The sequence below is a fragment of the Ictidomys tridecemlineatus genome, chromosome Y, assembly GCF_052094955.1.
Source record: "Ictidomys tridecemlineatus isolate mIctTri1 chromosome Y, mIctTri1.hap1, whole genome shotgun sequence".
Lineage (NCBI taxonomy): Eukaryota > Metazoa > Chordata > Mammalia > Rodentia > Sciuridae > Ictidomys > Ictidomys tridecemlineatus.
Genome location: NC_135494.1, coordinates 1,357,157 through 1,376,972, shown reverse-complemented (window position 1 = coordinate 1,376,972; position 19,816 = coordinate 1,357,157). Strand labels below are relative to the sequence as shown.

The 19,816-nt window shown below is 41.4% G+C and overlaps 1 protein-coding gene across 1 annotated transcript; it reads right to left on the bottom strand.

Annotated features, from left to right (window-relative positions):
- Positions 1-9,471: 9,471 nt before the first annotated feature.
- Positions 9,472-12,984, bottom strand: LOC144371955 (uncharacterized). Its single transcript, XM_078035289.1, has one exon. It carries the CDS (start codon positions 12,919-12,921, stop codon positions 10,279-10,281), a length of 2,643 nt encoding a protein of 880 aa, XP_077891415.1. The 5' UTR covers positions 12,922-12,984; the 3' UTR covers positions 9,472-10,278.
- Between the last annotated feature and the right edge of the window lie 6,832 nt (positions 12,985-19,816).

Genomic DNA, 19,816 nt, shown 5'->3' with positions numbered 1-19,816 from the left:
TTCTTTTTGATACCTTGGATTGAACCCAGAGGCAGTTGACCACTGAACCACATCCCCAGTCTTTGAAGTCTCACCAAGTTGCAAAGGGTCTCGCTAAGTTGTTAAAGCTGTCCTCAAACTATAAATCCTCTTGCTTCAGCCTCTGGAGAAGCAAGGAATACTTCTGTGCACCACTGCACCTTGCCATAAATTAGGATGTAAATGTAAGTAGAATGGAAATGTAAGTAGGCTTTTAAAATCCACTTCTTTTTTCCCTCTTTTATAATATTTCATCATATTTGGTTCTGAATAAATAAACTTGGGCCTCAGATAAGTGAGCAGATCATTTCACAGTGATAACCACAGATGGCTGGTGCTGAGGGAGCAAACATATCAGGCTCAAGAGGCAGGGAAGGTCCCCCGGCCAGCTGGGACATCTTCACACCTGGGCATGCTCACTGAAATACTCCATGATCACTCTCCAGGGAGACCTAGACCATGACTCCAGGCTATGAGGCTTTTCAGATTTGCACAGCTCTGCACTGGGGTGGCTGGTCCTTATGCTCTGGGAGAGTTTTTGCTCTTTTACACTGTGAGAGAATGCAAGGGTCAGGAATCACTGGTGACATGGCCTCTCACCACCAGCATCCACAGGCTGACTGTCCAACTGTATCCAAGGAATGGGAACAAGGCTTGGGGAAAACAAGGTCCCAAGAAGTTAGTTGTCCAGATGTGACTTGTTCCAGGACATTCCTTTGCCACAAAACCTCAGTTTATCCCCCAAGAGGCTGTACCTCACAACTTAGGCTGTCCTCTAAGAGGAGCTGACCCAGGGCCTAAACTTCCTTGAACCATGCAGGGCACAGGACAGCTGTGGGCACATGGTGGCAACCCACGAAAGGATAGTGGCTGAGAACATAGGACTCTCTGAGGTATCAAAAGAAAACCAGCCTCAGAAATCTGATATGCCGTCTATACCTAAGAAAGATAAAGAGAGAAGCACAGGATTTTCCCAGGTGTGAACTGAAGTTCTCTATGAACTTGCTCTATATCAATGAACCTTCAGACCACGTGACTTTGGGAAACTACACCGCCATGAGGATTGTAAAGTGGGGTCCTGGATGGATGGCAAAAATTCTCATCTGATATCTTAAGCCCTTTCATAGCCAATTACCTTAATTTCTATATTAGTCCCAAATTCTCAAAACAAATGCACTTCTCAGAATATATTACCAACCTTACCTTACATATCACCACCATCTTCCAAAGCTAACAATGTACTTAAGAGACCTACAGAAGAAACTCCCCCCCTTTTTTTCTGTAGCCACTCATCTGATGATCCTACCAATGCAATTGGTTAATGTATTCATGCATAACTTTCTTTTACAAATGACCTTGTCAGCCAAGCACAGTGGGGCACAACTGTAACCCCAGCAGCTGGACTAGGTCAGGAGAACAGCTAAATTCAAAGCCAGCCTCAGCAACTTAGTGAGGCCCTAAGAAACTTAGTGACATCATGTCTGAAAATAAAATATAAAAAGAGCTGCAGATCTGGCTCGGTGCTTAAATACCCCTGGGGAAAATCTCTGGTATTTTTAAAAAATGTAATCTCTTCCTGGTTAAAACACATACATCATTCAGAATAAGTTGAATCCACATTAATGAGTAAGGTCATTAGTATTTGGGTCAAAATAAACTATTTTCCTCAGGTATGGTGGCCAGTGCCTTTAATTTCACCACCTAGAGAAGCTGAGGCAGGAGGATCACAAGTTCCAGGCGAGGCTGGACAACATGGCCAGATCCACTTTGAAAACAAAATTTAAAAGGGCTGGAGATGAAGGGCCTGAGAATAAATCAGACATTTTATCCTATTTGCATATGTGACTACATGACCAGTGTGAATGGACACTAGGTACAACCAGAAAAAGGAGAAGTTACACTCTATTTCCGTATAATGTGTCAAAATGCATTTTACTGTCATGTATAAGTAATGGAAACCAAGTAAAATAAATAAATAACTCTGCCAAAAGCAAACAAACAAACAACAAACAAAAAAGGGCTGTGGATGTAAACCAAGATTCAATATCCCTAGTACCAATAACCAACTGCCTTATTTCATTTAAAGTAGCTATGTTATCGGAACACAGCATGTGTCAAATGACTATTCTTTTCCCTCAAGTATGATATTCAGAAACAGAAAACGAAAGTGTTATTCTTGCCAGAGACAGTGGCACAGGCCTGTAATTTCAGGGACTCAGGAGGCTGAGGCAAGAGGATCACAAGTTGGAGGGCTGGGCTGGGAATGTGGCTCAAGTGGTAGTGCACTCTCCTGGCATGCATGCGGCCTGGTTGGATGCTCAGCACCACATACAAATAAAGATGTGTCTGCCCAAAACTAAAAAAAGATAAGTAAACATTAAAATCTCTCTCTCTCAAAAAAAAAAAGTTGGAGGGCAGTGTCCCAAGCAACTGGGATACAATCTCATTTTTTTTTTAAATTGGGGTGGGGGGTATGCCTGAGAATTTCACTGATAAAGCTTCTCTAGTTTTGAACTGCAATACAAAAACAAAACATTGTTTGAAATATATCAGTAGAGAAAAAGTGAAAAGTTATAGACTGTGTCCATTTGAAACACAGGAGGAAGACCAGATATTTATGATGGGAAGTGGAAAAGATGGGGCATTTTAGAACACAGGAGGCAACTGCAATTTGAAAGACCTACAGCAGCTTTCAGAGGAACTAAACTGGGGGAAGGAAAGTGGATTTGCCATCCTGCTTCCTACACGTTTGGAAGAGTGGGGGCGGGCCACCAGCAGGGAGGGGAGGAGAAGCTGGGGACAACAGCCGCCCATTCAACAATGGAAGCCAAGGGACAGGACCCAGGGCCACCTGCCAGCAGGAACTGGACCTCATGCTTTACAGCTGACCTCAGGGACTGGATACCCAGCCCAATCCTAGGGGCCAGAGAGCAGAAGCGCAGGGCCATCCGCATTGGAAAACTAGGCTGCACCCTCTGCACCAACCTTGGGCACCCAAAACCCAGTTCACCCCACGGGATCAGTGGCAGAGCCTTAGAGTCAGCCGCCAGCGAGGTGACTTCAAGATTCTACCATCCAGCCCATCCCCCAGGACCAGGGGACAGTAACCCAGGGCAACCTCCATGGGTGACTCCCCCAGGCTCTGCAGCTCACCCCTTTGCGGGGGCCCCAAGGCAGGTGCTGACCATGTCCCTTCAGCCCTCCTCACATACTCACCATTTTTGTCTTTCTAGAGGACACAGTGTTCTCTCGAGGACCTCAAGGCACCAGAGATAGAGGGAAGCACAGGCTGCTCGGAATCACCTAGACATTTTGGCAGAGCACATGGGGCCCGGAAAGGGAGGAGCAAACTTGGTGAGGAAGAAAAGCCCGCGAGATTTCCAAAGCCCGCCCTTCCCCTCTGGTCTGGATCTGATTGGACAGTTCCACCCCAGCATCTCTAATGGGGAGCCTCCAATCAGGACTCTGCATTGTGACTGACAGCTAAGGTTATCCAATCACTAACCAAAATTGCCTAGAGTGGCAGATCCTTGGCCCCAGGCCTTTTCAGGTGGAGCTTATTTCCTGGGCTGGGAACTAATCCAGGTGGGAAGCCTTTGCTTGAACTTGGTACAAAGGGTAACACCTGGGATTGAGCTCTGGCTGAGGGAGACTGCTTTCCCAGCACGGGTGATGCCCTGGGTTTTAACCTCACCACAGAAACAAACAACAATTAAAAATATATAAAAAAATATTAGAAGGGCAGGGAAGAAGTCACTAAAGAGAATGAGAGAAGGCGGGTAGAATTCAAGGAAGGAGGAATAAGAAAATTGAAAAGAAATGAAAAGACAAAAGAAACAAAAAGAAACAAAGAAAATTAGAAAATAAAGAAAGAAAAGGAAAAAAAAATTTTTTTACAAAAATAATAATGATAATAAAAAAATGAAAATAAAAATGAAAAAAATAATAATAAAATAAAAAATGGAAAAAGAAGACCTTTAAAAGAGCATACTACAGGGATACTGCCACATCGATGTTCATAGCAGCACAATTCACAATTGCTAGACTGTGGAACCAACCCAGATGCCCTTCAATAGATGAATGGATTAAAAAAAATGTGGCATTTATACACAATGGAGTATTACTCAGCATTAGAAAATGACAAAATCATGGAATTTGCAGGGAAATGGATGGCACTACAGCAGATTATGCTTAGTGAAGCTAGCCAATCCCTAAAAAACAAATACCAAATGTCTTCTTTGATATAATGAGAACAACTAAGAATAGAGCAGAAAGGAAGAGCAGGAAGAAAAGATCAACATTAAACAGATACATTAGGTGGGAGGGAAAGGGAGAGAAAAGGGAAATTGCATGGTAATGGAGGGAGACTCTCATTTTTATACAAAATTACACATAAGAGGTTGTGAGGGGAATGGGAAAATAAACAGAGAGAAATGAATTACAGTAGATGGGGTAGAGAGAGAAGATGGGAGGGGAGGGGAGGGGGTATAGTGGAGGATAGGAAAGATAACACAATACAACAGACTAGTATGGCAATATGTAAAAACGTGGATGTGTAACCAATGTGATGCTGCAATCTGTATTTGGGGTAAAATTGGGAGTTCATAACCAACTTGAATCTAATGTATGAAATATGATATGTCAAGAGCTTTGTAATGTTTTTTTTAATATATATTTTTTAGTTTTTCAGCAGGCACAACATCTTTGTTTGTATGTGGTGCTGAGGATCGAACCCGGGCTGCACGCAGACACCATGAGTCATCTCTCCTGTAGTACCTTTCCAAAATCAGGCAAAATGTTTCAAAGCCACAATTAACTGAGACAGAACAGCTGTGAGACATGGACAAAAGATGTTAAGGTGTTCCTGAATGCTCCATCCTCTTTCCCAATGCCAATCCAATAATAAGGACACAGCTGTGAGTTTACAGGGAAAAAAATGGTTTGCTAGCAAAGGAGCAGCACAGTGACTACTGTCCAGAGACCGGGATTCTGCCAATCAGAAGAAAGAGTTGGCTTGTTTTGGAGGAGAGAGATGGGGGTGCCAGGGATTGAACCAGGTGCACTCAATCAGTGAGCCACATCCCCAGCCTCATTTTGTATTTTATTTAGAGCCAGGGTCTCTCTGAGTTGCTTAGCAGCTCAACTTTGCTGGGGCTGGCTGTACACTCTTGATCCTCCTACCTCAGCCTCCCTAGAGGCTGGGATTGAGGTATCACCACCACACCTGGCACAAAGGAAAATATTCCATTAATGAGATGGAAAGTCCTTAGTTTGATGTCAATTAGAGTGTAGAATTTGGTTATTCTGTGTTTGTTTGGGTTTGCTATTGCAGAAACCCAAAACACACTCCAGTAGACACCAAAGCGTGTAGAGTCCACACAATGTTAGGTGATCCAAACTTGTAGCCTCCCTGGGACATAAAGGCAACCTGTATGCTCCTTTTATGTTCTTAACAATATGAACCATTTCAGGGTCAGCTGAAAATGCAAGCTGACTTTGGCACCTGAAAGAGGACCTCATGTCTAACAGAAGAGTCATGTGCCAGGAGGACAATAGGCAGTGAAGCAATGACAGAATGACAAAAATTCCATTTTCCTCCCAAGTGAAGGCTGAGTTCTGGAGGCTGCTCCTGCCCAAGACAGATCTTAAGTGGGGATCAGGTCCCAGGCCACGTGGGTTGCTGATGTGATCTGGGGTTTTGCACAGACCTCTCAAAATCCATTTCCAGGACAGTGACAATCCCAGGCCTGTGTCATCCCCATGTTTCATCAGCCCTTGGGACCCAGAACAAAAAATATGGTGAGAACTGGACACAACTCTGCCCCCGATTTCAGTTCTGGCTACTTGGGTGCATACACCCTTGAGCTCTGGGCAATTCAAAGAATCCAGTAGGAACATGAGACCCAGAGATGTGTCAAACAGCCCTGAGGGATGACCACTTTTCCCATGGTCAGGACAGCCACAAAGGGCTTGGGGTTGAGGTGGGACTGTCCTCTGGCAGCAAAGGCAGCCCAACAGCTGAGACACAAGTGTTTCCCTGGAGGGGGATTTGGAGTGGGAGGAGAGGACTGAGACTCTGCTGCCCACTCCACTGCCAGCCCATTCATACTACATGCCTGTCTAGAAAAACACCTGATGAATCCTCTCAGCCCCCTTTTTCTGGTTTTAAAGAGAAAATTAAAGATACTGGGAGTGGGAGTTCTGCCTTATTCTGGGGAAAGCTCACGCTACACGTGGGTTCCAGAATTCATACAGCTGAACAGGTGTCCTGGCTCTATCCCTGGTTTCTGTGATAGGTGTGTCTCACCAGAGGCTTGCTTTCCTTCTGGCGAAGCGGGTCAGAGGAGGAGGTGGCCACACATGTGTTGATATGCTGCTCTGGCTGAGGACACCAAAACTATGCTCTGCCCAGGGTTGTCTCCTAATTGAGCTTGCTCAGAGAGGCTTGGATGGCTTCAGTCTCAGGCCTCCTGGTTTCCCAAGTTAAATGATTTGTGGCCTCTTCCACTGGCATGTTGGTGATGCTTGGGACCTTCTTCCACATGACAGGGACACATGGTCACTGTTGAATGGTGACAGCTGAAGCACAATGAGGCGTGGGGGTGAGGAGACTGGCCAATGATTCTGAGGATGGCCCTTTAAACAGCAAGCCTCCCTTGCAGTCTGCTTGTTAAGGTCGGGCAAGCATCAGAGGAAGAGACCACCAAGAGACTGTCTCATGCAACAGCAGAGGGTTTATTGGGGGTCCAGCATGCTGGGGCTCAGAGCTCACTTGAGAGGAGCTAAAAGCCTGAGAACAACTTAAGCAGAGCTTATATACATTGTTTGAACTTGGGAGTTCATGCGTAGGTCAGAGAATGGAGGAGGGGTTGTTTGTACAGAGCAACCAGATGGTCAGGAGACTTTTCTCAACATACATTTAACGGTTTTTCCAGGAATTGTTTTGACACCTACATAAATTTCAGATTTGAGGAAAACAGAACTTAAACTCAAACAAGAAAAAAAACTTAACCTTTACATTCTTAACCTTTCATCCTGGCCTACAGGTCAAAGCCCTGTCAGTAGAAGAAGCTCTTCACACAAGGTCAGGTGCACCCTCTTCCTCAGCAGCAGGTGAAGCTGGGGCCTAAGGAGCTCCAATGAGTACCTCCAGTTCTGATGAGATGAGAAAACTGGGATCCTCTTCCTGGGATCCCAGGAAGGTTATGAAAAGAGCACATGTCCCCATCCCTCATCCCCGAAAGCCCTTTCCCAGATCCTCATGCCCATGAGCCAGGGAAACCTTTAATTTTCATACCTAGTTGATGCTGTAGTTGGACATGATAGAAAATGTGTCTCCACAGCTTTGAGTTGTTCACTTTAATTTTTTAGCCTGAGAGGAAACAGCCCTTTCCCCAGCATGTACTGCACAATGTCACCTGAAGGGAGGCTGTAGCTACATCAGTGATGTAGGGCACATGAAGCTAGACACCCAAGGATATTCCAGGATTAGATTTATTAGCTGCAGGGTTCTGAGGGTTATCACCTCAAATTTTTTGGTTCACTGCTTGTAATTTCATTGATCTTCATTTACACCCAGTGGGACAGGGATAGAGGTTTATATTTTCTGTAGGTGTATACGTGAAGAATTTTTTTTTAATTTCACAGAAAGTACTTTGTGTACCAATTATAAGATTAGTCAGAGGTCTGCCAAGCTTTACCACAAAAGCAGAAGTCTGTATTATAACCCACATTGAGATCTTTGCAAAATCTGCTCTGACATTTTGTTGAAAGAAAATTATGGTGAAGATCTCTTGAGAAGCTAATTTAAGAATCTTTGGTGGAGAAAGGAGTGCCACTATATTAGCACATCAGACTGGGACACTCCTTACCAAGCCTTTCATCATGCAGAGTGTATTAAGTAGGTTTTCTTAACCTTAAACCATCACACAATTTTCTCAGGGCTACTGAACTACTCTAAACACAGAGAGAAATCAAGCCTGAGTTTTCTAGAATATTCCACCTAAGTATTATTCATGGGGAGAAAAGCTAAGTTGGGGGGCTGGGGATGCAGCTCAAGTGGTAGCGTGCTCTCCTGGTATGCGTGCACCCCGAGTTCGATCCTCAGCACCACATACCAACAAAGATGTTGTGTCCGCCGAGACCTAAAAATAAATATTAAAAATTCTCTCTCTCTCACTCTCCCTTTAAAGAAAAAAAAAAAAGAAAAGCTAAGTTGGATGTAGTTTTTTTTAAAAAAATTCACTGGTATAAAAGACCTTTAAGAAAGAAGAGACCATCTGCAATTGTGGAGGAAACACCTGCAGAGCTGCATCTGCTGATGTGGTCATCAGTGGAGTCCACACACACAGCACCAGCAAACTCATCACCTGAGCTACGGGAGTGCTTGGTGCAAGAATGCCTGCCTAGCATGCACAAGGCAGGATTGGGTCGCCAGAACTGGGGAAAGAAAAGAGAAAGCTACTCAAGCATAGGGCAAAACATATTTTGAGAAAGTGTCTCTCCAAGTAATATACACAAATGACATTATGCTATAATGCTCTTTAATGTGCTTACATACAGCACAATACATGAGACTTAGAACAAGCACAAGTGACAAGAGTGGGGTCCCAGAGTCATCAACAGCTCAATAAGCAATCAAGGAAAAGAAAGAGGCCAGCTTCAGATTTCACAGACACATCCCTATAGTGCCAGCTGCCAGCCTCACTCCAGTTTTAAAAAGACTGGAGAAACTCAGTGGTGGAGCACTCCTGGGTGAAATGTGAACAAAGACAGAGAGAAAGAAGTTCAGAAGAGACATTTCACCAATCTGTACTTTGGAGTGGAGAGGCCTAAACTAACATACAGAATATGTAATCAAACATTAGACACAAAAGATTTAAAATACAGGAAAATGGAATCTAAAAATAAGAGAGATTTAACCAAGAAAAACATGTTGTTTTAAAATCTTCATGCTGATGCAATGCTCCTCCTCAACCCAGGGTGCATTTTTGGTACATCTGAATAGATAAACAAAGAAATGAAGGCACAAACCTTTTCACACACCTACAGTTTTTTCTCAAAATAAATAAATAAAATGAAATAAAATAAAAATATCCTCAAGTCTGAACAAGTTCAAATGGATCTGAAACAAGCAAAGGTCCAACCACATGTCTACACACAGGGCTTTTCTCCAGTGTGGTTTCTTAAATGCTGTTCTAAGGGACCTGGAAAGTTGAAAGTCTTACTACAATTTTGAAAGAGAGAAAAAGGATCTTCCCAGATGTGAATTCTTTATGTCTTTGAAGAAAACTCTGAAAGCTGAATACTGCCTCACATGGCTTATCCTCAGCATTTTCTACAGTATGAGTCCTTTCATACAAACGAATAAAAATAGAACAGCTCAACAACTCATATTTCTTTTTTGCATAGGATTTATTCTTTTTATTCCAAAAGAATCTCCTGAGGCCTTAGTAAAAGATTGAGAAAACTAGATTTCTCACACTTCTCACGCTCACAGGGCTTCTCTGTGTTTTCATATATGAGAAAAAAAACAGTGCTGGTGAAGAAGCTCACAGGATGTAGCTTTTCTCTGGTATGTATTCTGGAATGTATTCCAGGGCTTTTCTCTGGAATGTATTCTTCCATGTTTATGAAGCTGATGGGATGTAGCAAAGGTGTTGCCCCACTGCTTACATTTAGAGGGTTTATTTTTCAATGTGAATGAAATGACTTTGAAGGCAATAGGGAAAATGGGATGATTTGTGATAATTTTATACATTTAAAGAGTTACTCAGTTGGAAGTGGTGGTGTATGCCTTTAATTGCTGAGACTTGAGAGGCTGATTCTGAAGGATCAATGTTGGAGGCTAGCCTCAGTACGTTAGGAAAACGCTAAGAAATGCAGCAAGTCCCTGTCTCAAAATGAAAAGTAACTGGAATACAGCTAAGTGGTAGAGCACAACCAGATTAAATCCCCAGTGTCTGTCTGTCTGTCTCTCTCTCTCTCTCTCTCTCACACACTCTCTCTCTCACACACACACACACACATATTTTCAGCAGTGTGAGTACTTCCTTGTCTTTGAGGATGACATGAAATATTGATTTACCAGGTTTTACATTCAAAAAATTTTTCTCCAATAACTTCCTACATGTATATGAGTAAAACAGTAATAACAGAAAAGTTTACCAATTGTTTTCATGTATACAATTTCTCTGCAGTATCTGTTCTTTCACGTGTGTGAAGCAGACAGGATGTGGCAAAAGGTTTTCCACATTGTTGTTATTCATAGTGCTTTTCTCTGGTATGTGTTCTTCCATGTCTGTGAAGTGTAGGAAATGTAGTAAAGGCTTTACCACACTGTTTACAATCATAGGGCTTTGCTCCACTATGAGTTTTTTCATGTGAGTGAAGGTGAGAGGACTGAGTGAAGGCTTTCCCACACTGCTTACATTCATATGGCTTCTCTCCCGTATGAGTTCGTTCATGTATCTGAAGGCCAGAGGCAGTAGTGAAGACTTTTCCACATTGTTGACATTCAGAGCATTTCTCTCTAGTATGTCTTCTTCCATGAATCTGAAGGTTACTAGATGTAGAAAAGGCTTTTCCACACTGCTTACATTCATAGGGCTTCTCTCCAGTATGCATTCTTCCATGAATCTGAAGATAATCGGATCTAGCAAAGGCTTTGCCACACTGCTTACATTCATAGGGCTTTTCTCCAGTATGTAGTCTTCCATGAATCTGAAGAGAACTGGATGTAGAAAAGGCTTTGCCACACTGCTTACATTCATAGGGCTTCTCTCCAGTATGAGTTCGTTCATGTATCTGAAGGCCAGAGGCAGTAGTGAAGACTTTTCCACATTGTTGACATTTAGAGCATTTCTCTCTAGTATGTCTTCTTCCATGAATATGAAGGTAACTAGATGTAGAAAAGGCTTTTCCACACTGCTCACACTTATAGGGCTTCTCCCCAGTATGAGTTTTTTCATGTGACTGAAGGTAACGGAATGTAGCAAAGGCTTTGCCACACTGCTTACATGCATAGGGCTTTTCTGAAGTATGCAGTCTTCCATGAATGTAAAGAGAACTGGATGTAGTAAAGGCTTTGCCACACTGCTTACATGCATAGGGCTTCTCTCCAGTATGAGTTTTTACATGTGAGTGAAGGCTAGAGGACTGAGTGAAGGCTTTCCCACACTGCTTACATTCATATGGCTTCTCTCCAGTATGAGTTCGTTCATGTATCTGAAGGCCAGTGGAAGAAGTAAGGGCTATTCCACATTGTTGACATTCATAGGGCTTTTCTCTGGTATGAATTCTTCCATGTTTATGAAGCTGATGAGATGTAGCAAAGGCTTTGCCACACTGCTCACATTTATATGGCTTCTCCCCAGTATGAGTTTTTTCATGTGACTGAAGGTAACTGAATATAGCAAAGGCTTTGCCACACTGCATACATTTATGGGGCTTCTCTCCAATATGTGTTCTTCCATGTTTGTGAAGGTAACTGGACGTAGCAAAGGCTTTGCCACACTGCTTACAATCATAGGGCTTTGCTCCAGTATGAGTTTTTTCATGTGAGTAAAGGTGAGAGGACTGAGTGAAGGCTTTCCCACACTGTTTACATTCATAGGGCTTCTCTCCAGTATGAGTTCGTTCATGTATCTGAAGGCCAGAGGAAGTAGTGAAGACTTTTCCACATTGTTGACATTCAGAGCATTTCTCTCTAGTATGTCTTCTTCCATGAATATGAAGGTGACTAGATGTAGAAAAGGCTTTTCCACACTGCTCACATTTATATGGCTTCTCCCCAGTATGAGTTTTTTCATGTGACTGAAGGTAACTGAATATAGCAAAGGCTTTGCCACACTGCTTACATTTATGGGGCTTCTCTCCAGTATGTGTTCTTCCATGTCTGTGAAGGTAACTGGATGTGGCAAAGGCTTTCCCACACTGCTTACATGCATAGGGCTTCTCTCCAGTATGAGTTTGTTCATGTGAGTGAAGGCCAGAGGACTGAGTGAAGGCTTTCCCACACTGCTTACATTCATATGGCTTCTCTCCAGTATGAGTTCGTTCATGTATCTGAAGGCCAAAGGCAGTAGTAAGGGCTTTTCCACATTGTTGACATTCATAGGGCTTTTTTATTGTATGTATTCTTCCATGTTTATGAAGCTGATGAGATGTAGCTAAGGCTTTGCCACACTGCTTACACTCATAAATCTTCTCTCCAATATGTGTTCTCCCATGAATCTGAAGGTTACGGGATGTAGCAAAGGCTTTCCCACACTGCTTACATTCATAGAGGTTCTCTCCAATATGTGTTCTGTGAAGTATTCTAAGTGAACTGGGATAAGCAAAATCTTTCCCACATACCTTACATTTGAAAGGTACATTCCCCGTGTGTGTGATCCTGTGCCTTTGAAGACTTGTGTGTGAAATAAAGGTTTGACCACCTTCTTTACATTGATAGAGTTTCTTTCCAGAATGAATTTTTTCATGTTTTCTAAATAAAGAGGAGAAATGAAAGGCTTCCCCACATACCTCACATTGAAAATGTTTACCTCCTCTGTGTGTTCTCATGTGTCTTTGAACATCTGGGAAAGAAGAAGAGGCTCCAGCACATTTTTGATATTCATAGGGTTGCCACCCAGTATGAGTATCTTCATGCCTTTGAATGTCACTGGAACAACTGGAGACTTTCCCACATACTGTACGTTCATAGGGTCCCTCTCCAGTTTGTATTAACATTTGTGTGTGAACACTTTTGAGCAAAACCAGGGATTGCCTGTACTGTTTAAATTCGCATGGCTTGTCTTCACATTCCTCATGCTTGTGGCATTTGTGTCCAGAGTGAGATGTGATGTGCCTATGAAGGAATGAAGGGCATATGAGTCTTTGGCACACATATGACAACCTCATGGACTTACTCTATTAAAATTTTTCTTTGTCCAGTTAAGAACTGGAATCTCATTCAAAGTTTCTCCACACTATCTCCTTGGCCTTTTAAGTTTACTATATGGCTTCTTTGAAGAATGTCAGCACATTATCAATGCTGGATTCATTCATGATTCTATACTGATTTATAGGTCCCAGGCTTACACTACTACCAACATCAGGTAAAGGCTAGGTTTTCTGATTTGTTCAAATTTCTTGAAAACCAAGAGATTGAAAGGAAACAATCCTTTGCAATGCAGCCTCTCTATTGAGATTATCCAAATAGTGATATTCACATTCAATTACATATATTTTATGCATGCCTAGTACTTTGAAAAAACTGAATATCTGTCACACCTAAGTATATATTTCTGGTGGAAAAATCCTTTAAGAATAAATACATTTCAAATTGTGTATACTTCTTGGGTTGGTCTGTTTTAAAAATTATATGACCTTCTCAGATTCTCTCAAGAACTTCTTTTGTGAGTACAATTACCTTAGAATGCTCTCAGAATTTTTGATCTCATATTCAATTTTCTTTTCATCACATTTGTTTCCTAAAATGAGAAACCAGAACAATCTTTATGAATTTTGAGGAGACAGGATGCTTTGCCAAATCGTAGGTGCATTTTATGCTCCAATAATTCAACAACTGATTCCTTTTTCATGTTCTATATAAATGACCAAAATAAACATGAGTTCTCCAGTAGATTTTGAAAAAAAATCATTATTACCTATAGAAGCCAGGTTTCTGAGGACTTCCAGCATCACATCTCTGTAAAGGTTCTTCTGGGAAGGATCCAGCAAAGCCCACTCCTCCTGGGTGAAGTTCACAGCCACATCCTCAAAAGTCACTGAGATCTAAAATATCCCACAAATGTATACTGGAGGTCAGGAGAGATTGACAGCAGAAGAAATGTATAGTCAACATGCTTGATGTCCACATGAATCTCTGAGTCCCTGATTAATTGTATCATGTGGTCCATCAAATGCTTCTTGCACTCAAATCCTCACGGACATTCCAACACTAGAATTGGGCCACTCAAAAGACAAGCAACTTAATGTTTTACTCCCTTCCTTTGTTGAGTTCACAGAAAGTAAGACAGGCTCCTGGGTCACGCCTAACTTCTTTCTTCATTGCACTCCTATTACAATCCTAACAACTTTCTGTGCAGTGCAGAGGTAATATTAGCAACTCTGATAGTACTTACCCTTAAAAAAGAAAGCTGACTGAGAAGAAAATTGCTGGAATAACAAAACTCAGCCTTTAAGAGAGATTCTGCCAACCACAGTGGCTCACTGTGCCTACAAAGTTAATATAAACAACATGGCATTGACTGATCTCTTGATTCCTTCTCAAAGTCTATTGTTCCATCTTTAAAGAGATGTCAAGAACACCCCACCCTCAACTTCAAAAAATGGATCACTAAGAAGCTTCCCCGACAGACTACATTTAGACAACTTTTCACTCAGGTTGTCACAATTTGTGAACTGGGGATGGAGATCATCTTTTGTGATTACCCCAACAGAACAACTAACTATATGTTTACACATGCTATTCTCCAGAAAAACAAATAGTCAAATAGTAAACAAGCACCATGATTAATAAACACAAAAAATTTGATGATTTCTCATGATTACTGTCAACGCAGAATGTATTAAGATGAAAAGTTGGAACATGACTTAGATATAAGTCAATGACCCAAAAATGTCACCTTATCCAAACAAAAACCTTGCAAAGATTTATAAGCCTCAACACAATTTTATTAATGAACAACAGACACTAATTTCTAAATCTCATAGCAACAATGAATGTACATCATCTATAAAACTCTAGTAAAAAGCAGTCACTTCACTACTATGTGGCCCATAGCCATGTTCTGCTCAAGACACTTTGATCAAGAGTGGGCCACATGTGCACTGCATGTCTGTTGTGAAAGAGTTTCCTCCTGCCTGTAATGATGGTGGTGCAAACCTAAGACAGAAGCATTTCCAGGGTGGTAAAGAAGCAAGGTTGCAACCCAGAATCCTCACCTATCTAACACAATTTGGGTGGGAAACAGGTCACTGCATGCACAACCATAATAATACTAGAGGTCTGCACTGTGATGGAGCAGCCAAAAATATCACCTACCAGAAGGTGCCCCTGCCACTGACACCCAACCATACTGAAAAACTTAAAACCTGTCACATCCTGAGCAGCATAGTATCAGCAGAGGTGAGCAAGAGATCAAGAAAAAGTTTTCAGTGGGCCAGCCTTCACAGGAGGGAAAGATGAGTGACAGCAGAAGTCTTGGATACGGATCACATGATGGTCCAGGCAAACTGGAATCCAGGTGGCCAAATACACTACATCCTCAATTCTGTAGACAAAATCCATTTAGTATATGTTCAAATGTGAAACACTAAAGTACTTTTAATGGGCTCACAATAAATTTTATGTTATTTATTTATTTGTGGTAGAAACATTTAGAAAAAATAAGCAGGGATTGAACATAGAGCACTTAATGACTGAGCCACATCCCCACCACATAAGCCATTTTGACACAGTACTCAAAACCTTGCTCAGGGCCTTGTGAGGGGCTGAGGCCAGCATTGAAATTTATGTTTCTCCTGCCTTAGCCTCCCCAGCTAAGGAGAATACAGTCATGCACCATTGCACGTGTGGAAAATTAGTTTTGCAAAAGAACAAGTTATACATTTCTATACTGATGAGAATAAGGAAAAAATTCAACAGTCAGGGGCTGGGGATGTGGCTCAAGCAGTAGCGCGCTCGCCTGGCATGCGTGTGGCCCGGGTTCGATCCACAGCACCACATACCAACAAAAATGTTATGTCGGCCAAGAACTAAAAAATAAATATTAAAAATTCTCTCTCTCGGGCTGGGGATGTGGCTCAAGTGGTAGCGCGCTCACCTGGCATGCGTGCGGCCCGGGTTCGATCCTCAGCACCACATACCAACAAAGATGTGTCTGCCAAGAACTAAAAAATAAATATTAAAAAATTCTCTCTCTCTCTCTCTCCCCTCTCTCACTCTCTCTTTAAAAAATTTTTTTAAAAAAATTCTCTCTCTCTCCCCTCCCTCCCTCCCTCCCTCCCTCTCTCCTCTCTCACTCACTCTAAAAAATAATTCAACAGTCATAGTAAAATGACACAACAGGGAGCCTGGAACCATCTCTGTACTTCCATGAAGTAGAACAGAAGTGGACACACAAGCCAAACCAACAGAAAAACAATGTCATCATGCCCCAAAGTCCTGAAAGGTTCACAACAGCTCCATGAAGCAGTCATAAGAAAGTGTGCAGAGCACCAAGCATGGTGTGACCTTCACTAACCTGTTAGTCTGACCTTCTCTGGTGCAGGACACTGGCCTGGTTGCTCACTGTGATAGCCTGGTTATTGGCTCCAGACTACACACAGCACATCTTATCCAAGTTTAGGCAATTTCTACTAAAATCTCCATGGAAATATTTTAATGTCTAACACAAACTCCCACTCTTCTACGTCAGAAATGACTATGTGAAAAATCAGCAGGAATTCCTTAGAAGTATTCAAGAATCTGGCAAGAGCAGCAAATTATTGTCTACCCACTCAACTATCACCTAAAATTTGACCAAGAAAGCTTCAGAGTTTCTTTTAGAAATCAGGTTTCAAATACACCCACCTTCAGGAGGCTGAGGCAGGAGTCTCGCATGTTCAATGCCAGCCTTAGCACCTTAGTTAGGCCCTTAGAAATTTAGCAAAAGCCTGAATCAAAGTTAATAAATATAAAAGTTTAGGGGGAAGATGCTGGGGATTTGGTTCAGTGGTTAAGCACCTGAGGGTTCACTGCACACTGTGCTCCCCCAAATAAAACATTGGAGATTTCTGAGGAAAGAAGGAAGCTCACACAGTCCAGGAGGAAACCGTTCAGAGAGACCTATGACACTCATGCTCAGCAGTGGTTGCTCACAGGCTGGGTTCTGCAGAGCAAAGGCATAGCAGAGCTTTAAATAGCACCACTGTGTGTTAAAGCAGAGGCCCCAGCACAACTACCCACAAAAACAAGACAAGTGAGTTTTTGCTGTTTCTATTCTTCTCTAGTTTCTGGTGTATGGAGAAATGAGGCCAGGGGACACTGAGATCTGGTAGCAACAGTTTATTGGTGGCACCACAGACCAGAAAAATAATTTCCAAAGCCTGAGCCCTGAACACAGTGTAGAGCAAGGGCTTTTACTTTTATACATAAACAACTTTTGAGTACATCCAGGCAAGGGAGTTGGGGCAAGCTTATTTTTATATATTTCTTATATGAAAATAAGCTTGCCAATGGCCTAAAGACTCAGCTCAGACACATTAGCTGCTGGGTGTCAGTCTGAAAATCCAGAGCCTGTCACCTCTAAAACTGTTAAAGTTTAAGTTCTGTCCAATGATCCTAGCATTCAGGGAAATCTTTCAAAGGAGCTGAACACAAAATAATTTGTTAAACATAGCTCATACACATAGTCTCTAGCCAAAGGCATGAAGCCTTCAAAAAACAGGAGCCACACTATAGGAGAAAAGAAAAAAACACATTTTTTAGTTGTTAAAGAAACTTTATTTATTTGTATATGGTGTTGAGAATCGAACCCAGTGCCTCTTGCATGCTAGGCAATTGCTCTACCACTGACCCACCACCCCAGCCCCAAGAAACACATTTTCATTTCACTTAAAAAAATCATACAAAGAATACTGACAAATAGAAAAACATAACTCATGAATGGAAAATAAAACATATGGAATTGACCATCCTTGAGTAAGATAAGACTCCAGAATACCTAGGATAAATTTTCTTTCTATTTATTTACTTGTTTGTTTGCTTATATTTTGTACCAAGGATTGAACCAAGGGTTGCTTAACAAATAAGCCACATTGACTGAACTTTTTCATTTTTAATTATTTCTATTTTGATAGGGGAATTCTCTAAGTAGTTCAGCACATATGTTGTTGAGGCTAACTTTGAACTTGGGATCCTCCTGCCTAAAAGTCCTGAGCTGCTAAGGTCAAAGAGATGTGCCACTGTGGTGGCCCTAGGCTAAACTTTCATTAACTGTCTTAAATTGTTATTATGTAGTTTTCCCAACACCATTTGTTGAAGATGCTATCCTTCCTCCATTGCATGCTTTTAGCCCCTTTATTGAATATAAGATAGTTGTAACTTTGTGGATTAGTCTCTGTGTCCTCTATTCTGTACCATTGGTCCACCCACCTGTTTTGGTACCAGTACCATGCTGTTTTTGTTACTATTGCTCTGTAGTATAGTTTGAAATCTGGTATTGCTATACCACCTGATTCACACTTCCTGCTTAGAATTGCTTTTGCTATTCTGGGTCTTTTATTTTTCCATATGAATTTCATGATTGCTTTATCTATTTCTACAAGCAATGCCATTGGAATTTTGATTGGCATTGCATTAAACCTATAGAGGACTTTTGGTAATATCGCCATTTTGATGATGTTAGTTCTGCCTATCCATGAACAGGGTATATCTTTCCATCTTCTAAGATCTTCTTCTACTTCTCTTTTTAGGGTTCTGTAGTTTTCATTGTATAAATCTTTCACCTCTTTTGTTAGGTTGATTCCCAAGTATTTTATTTTTTTTGAGGATATTGTGAATGGAGTGGTTTTCCTTATTTCCATTTCAGAGGTTTTGTTGCTGATATAGAGAAATGCCTTTGATTTGTGCGTGTTGATTTTATATCCTGCCACTTTGCTGAATTAATTTATTAGTTCTAGTAGTTTTTTTGTAGACCCTTTTGGGTCTTCTAGGTATAGAATCATGTCATCTGCAAATAGTGATAATTTAAGTTCTTCCTTTCCAATTTTTATGCCTTTAATTTCTTTCATTTGTCTAATTGCTCTGGCCAGTGTTTCGAGAACTTTATTGAATAGAAGTGGTGATAGAGGGCATCCCTGTCTTGTTCCTGATTTTAAGGGGAATGCCTTCAATTTTTCTCCGTTCAGAATGATGCTAGCCTGGGGCTTAGCATAAATAGCTTTTACAATGTCAAGGTAAGTTCCTGTTATCCCTAGTTTTTCTAATGTTTTGAACATAAAGGGATGCTGTACTTTGTCGAATGCTTTTTCTGCGTCTATCAAGATGATCATATGGTTCTTATCTTTAAGTCTATTGATATGGTGAATAACATTTATTGATTTCCGTATATTGAACCACCCTTGCATCCCAGGGATGAATCCTACTTGATCATGGTGCACAATTTTTTTGATGTCTTTGTATCCGATTCGCCAGAATTTTATTGAGGATTTTTGCAACTAGGTTCATCAGAGATATTGGTCTGTAGTTTTCTTTCTTTGATGTGTCTTTGTCTGGTTTCAGAATCAATGTGATGTTGGCCTCATAGAATGAATTTGGAAGGACTCCCTCTTTTTCTATTTCCTGGAATAACTTGAAAAGTATTGGTATTAATTCTTCTTTAAAGGTTTTGTAAAACTCCGCTGTATACCCATCCGGTCCTGGGCTTTTCTTGGTTGGTAGTCTTTTGATTACCTCTTCAATTTCATCCATTGATATTGGTCTGTTCAAATCGTGTGTGTCCTCCTGACTCAGTCTGGGCAAATCACATGTCTTAATTATTTCTATTTTGATAGAGGAATTCTCTAAGTAGTTCAGCATGTACTTGTTGAGGCTACCTTTGAACTTGGGATCCTCCTGCCTAAAAGTCCTGAGCTGCTAAGATCAAAGAGATGTGCCACTGTGGTGGCCCTAGGCTAAACTTTCATTAACTGTCTTAAATTGTTATTATGCATGCACCTGAAACAAAGTCAAAATACATCAGGCAGAGACATACAAAACTTCCCAGGACAACGAAGAATACATGGCTAAATTTTGGGGAAATCACCA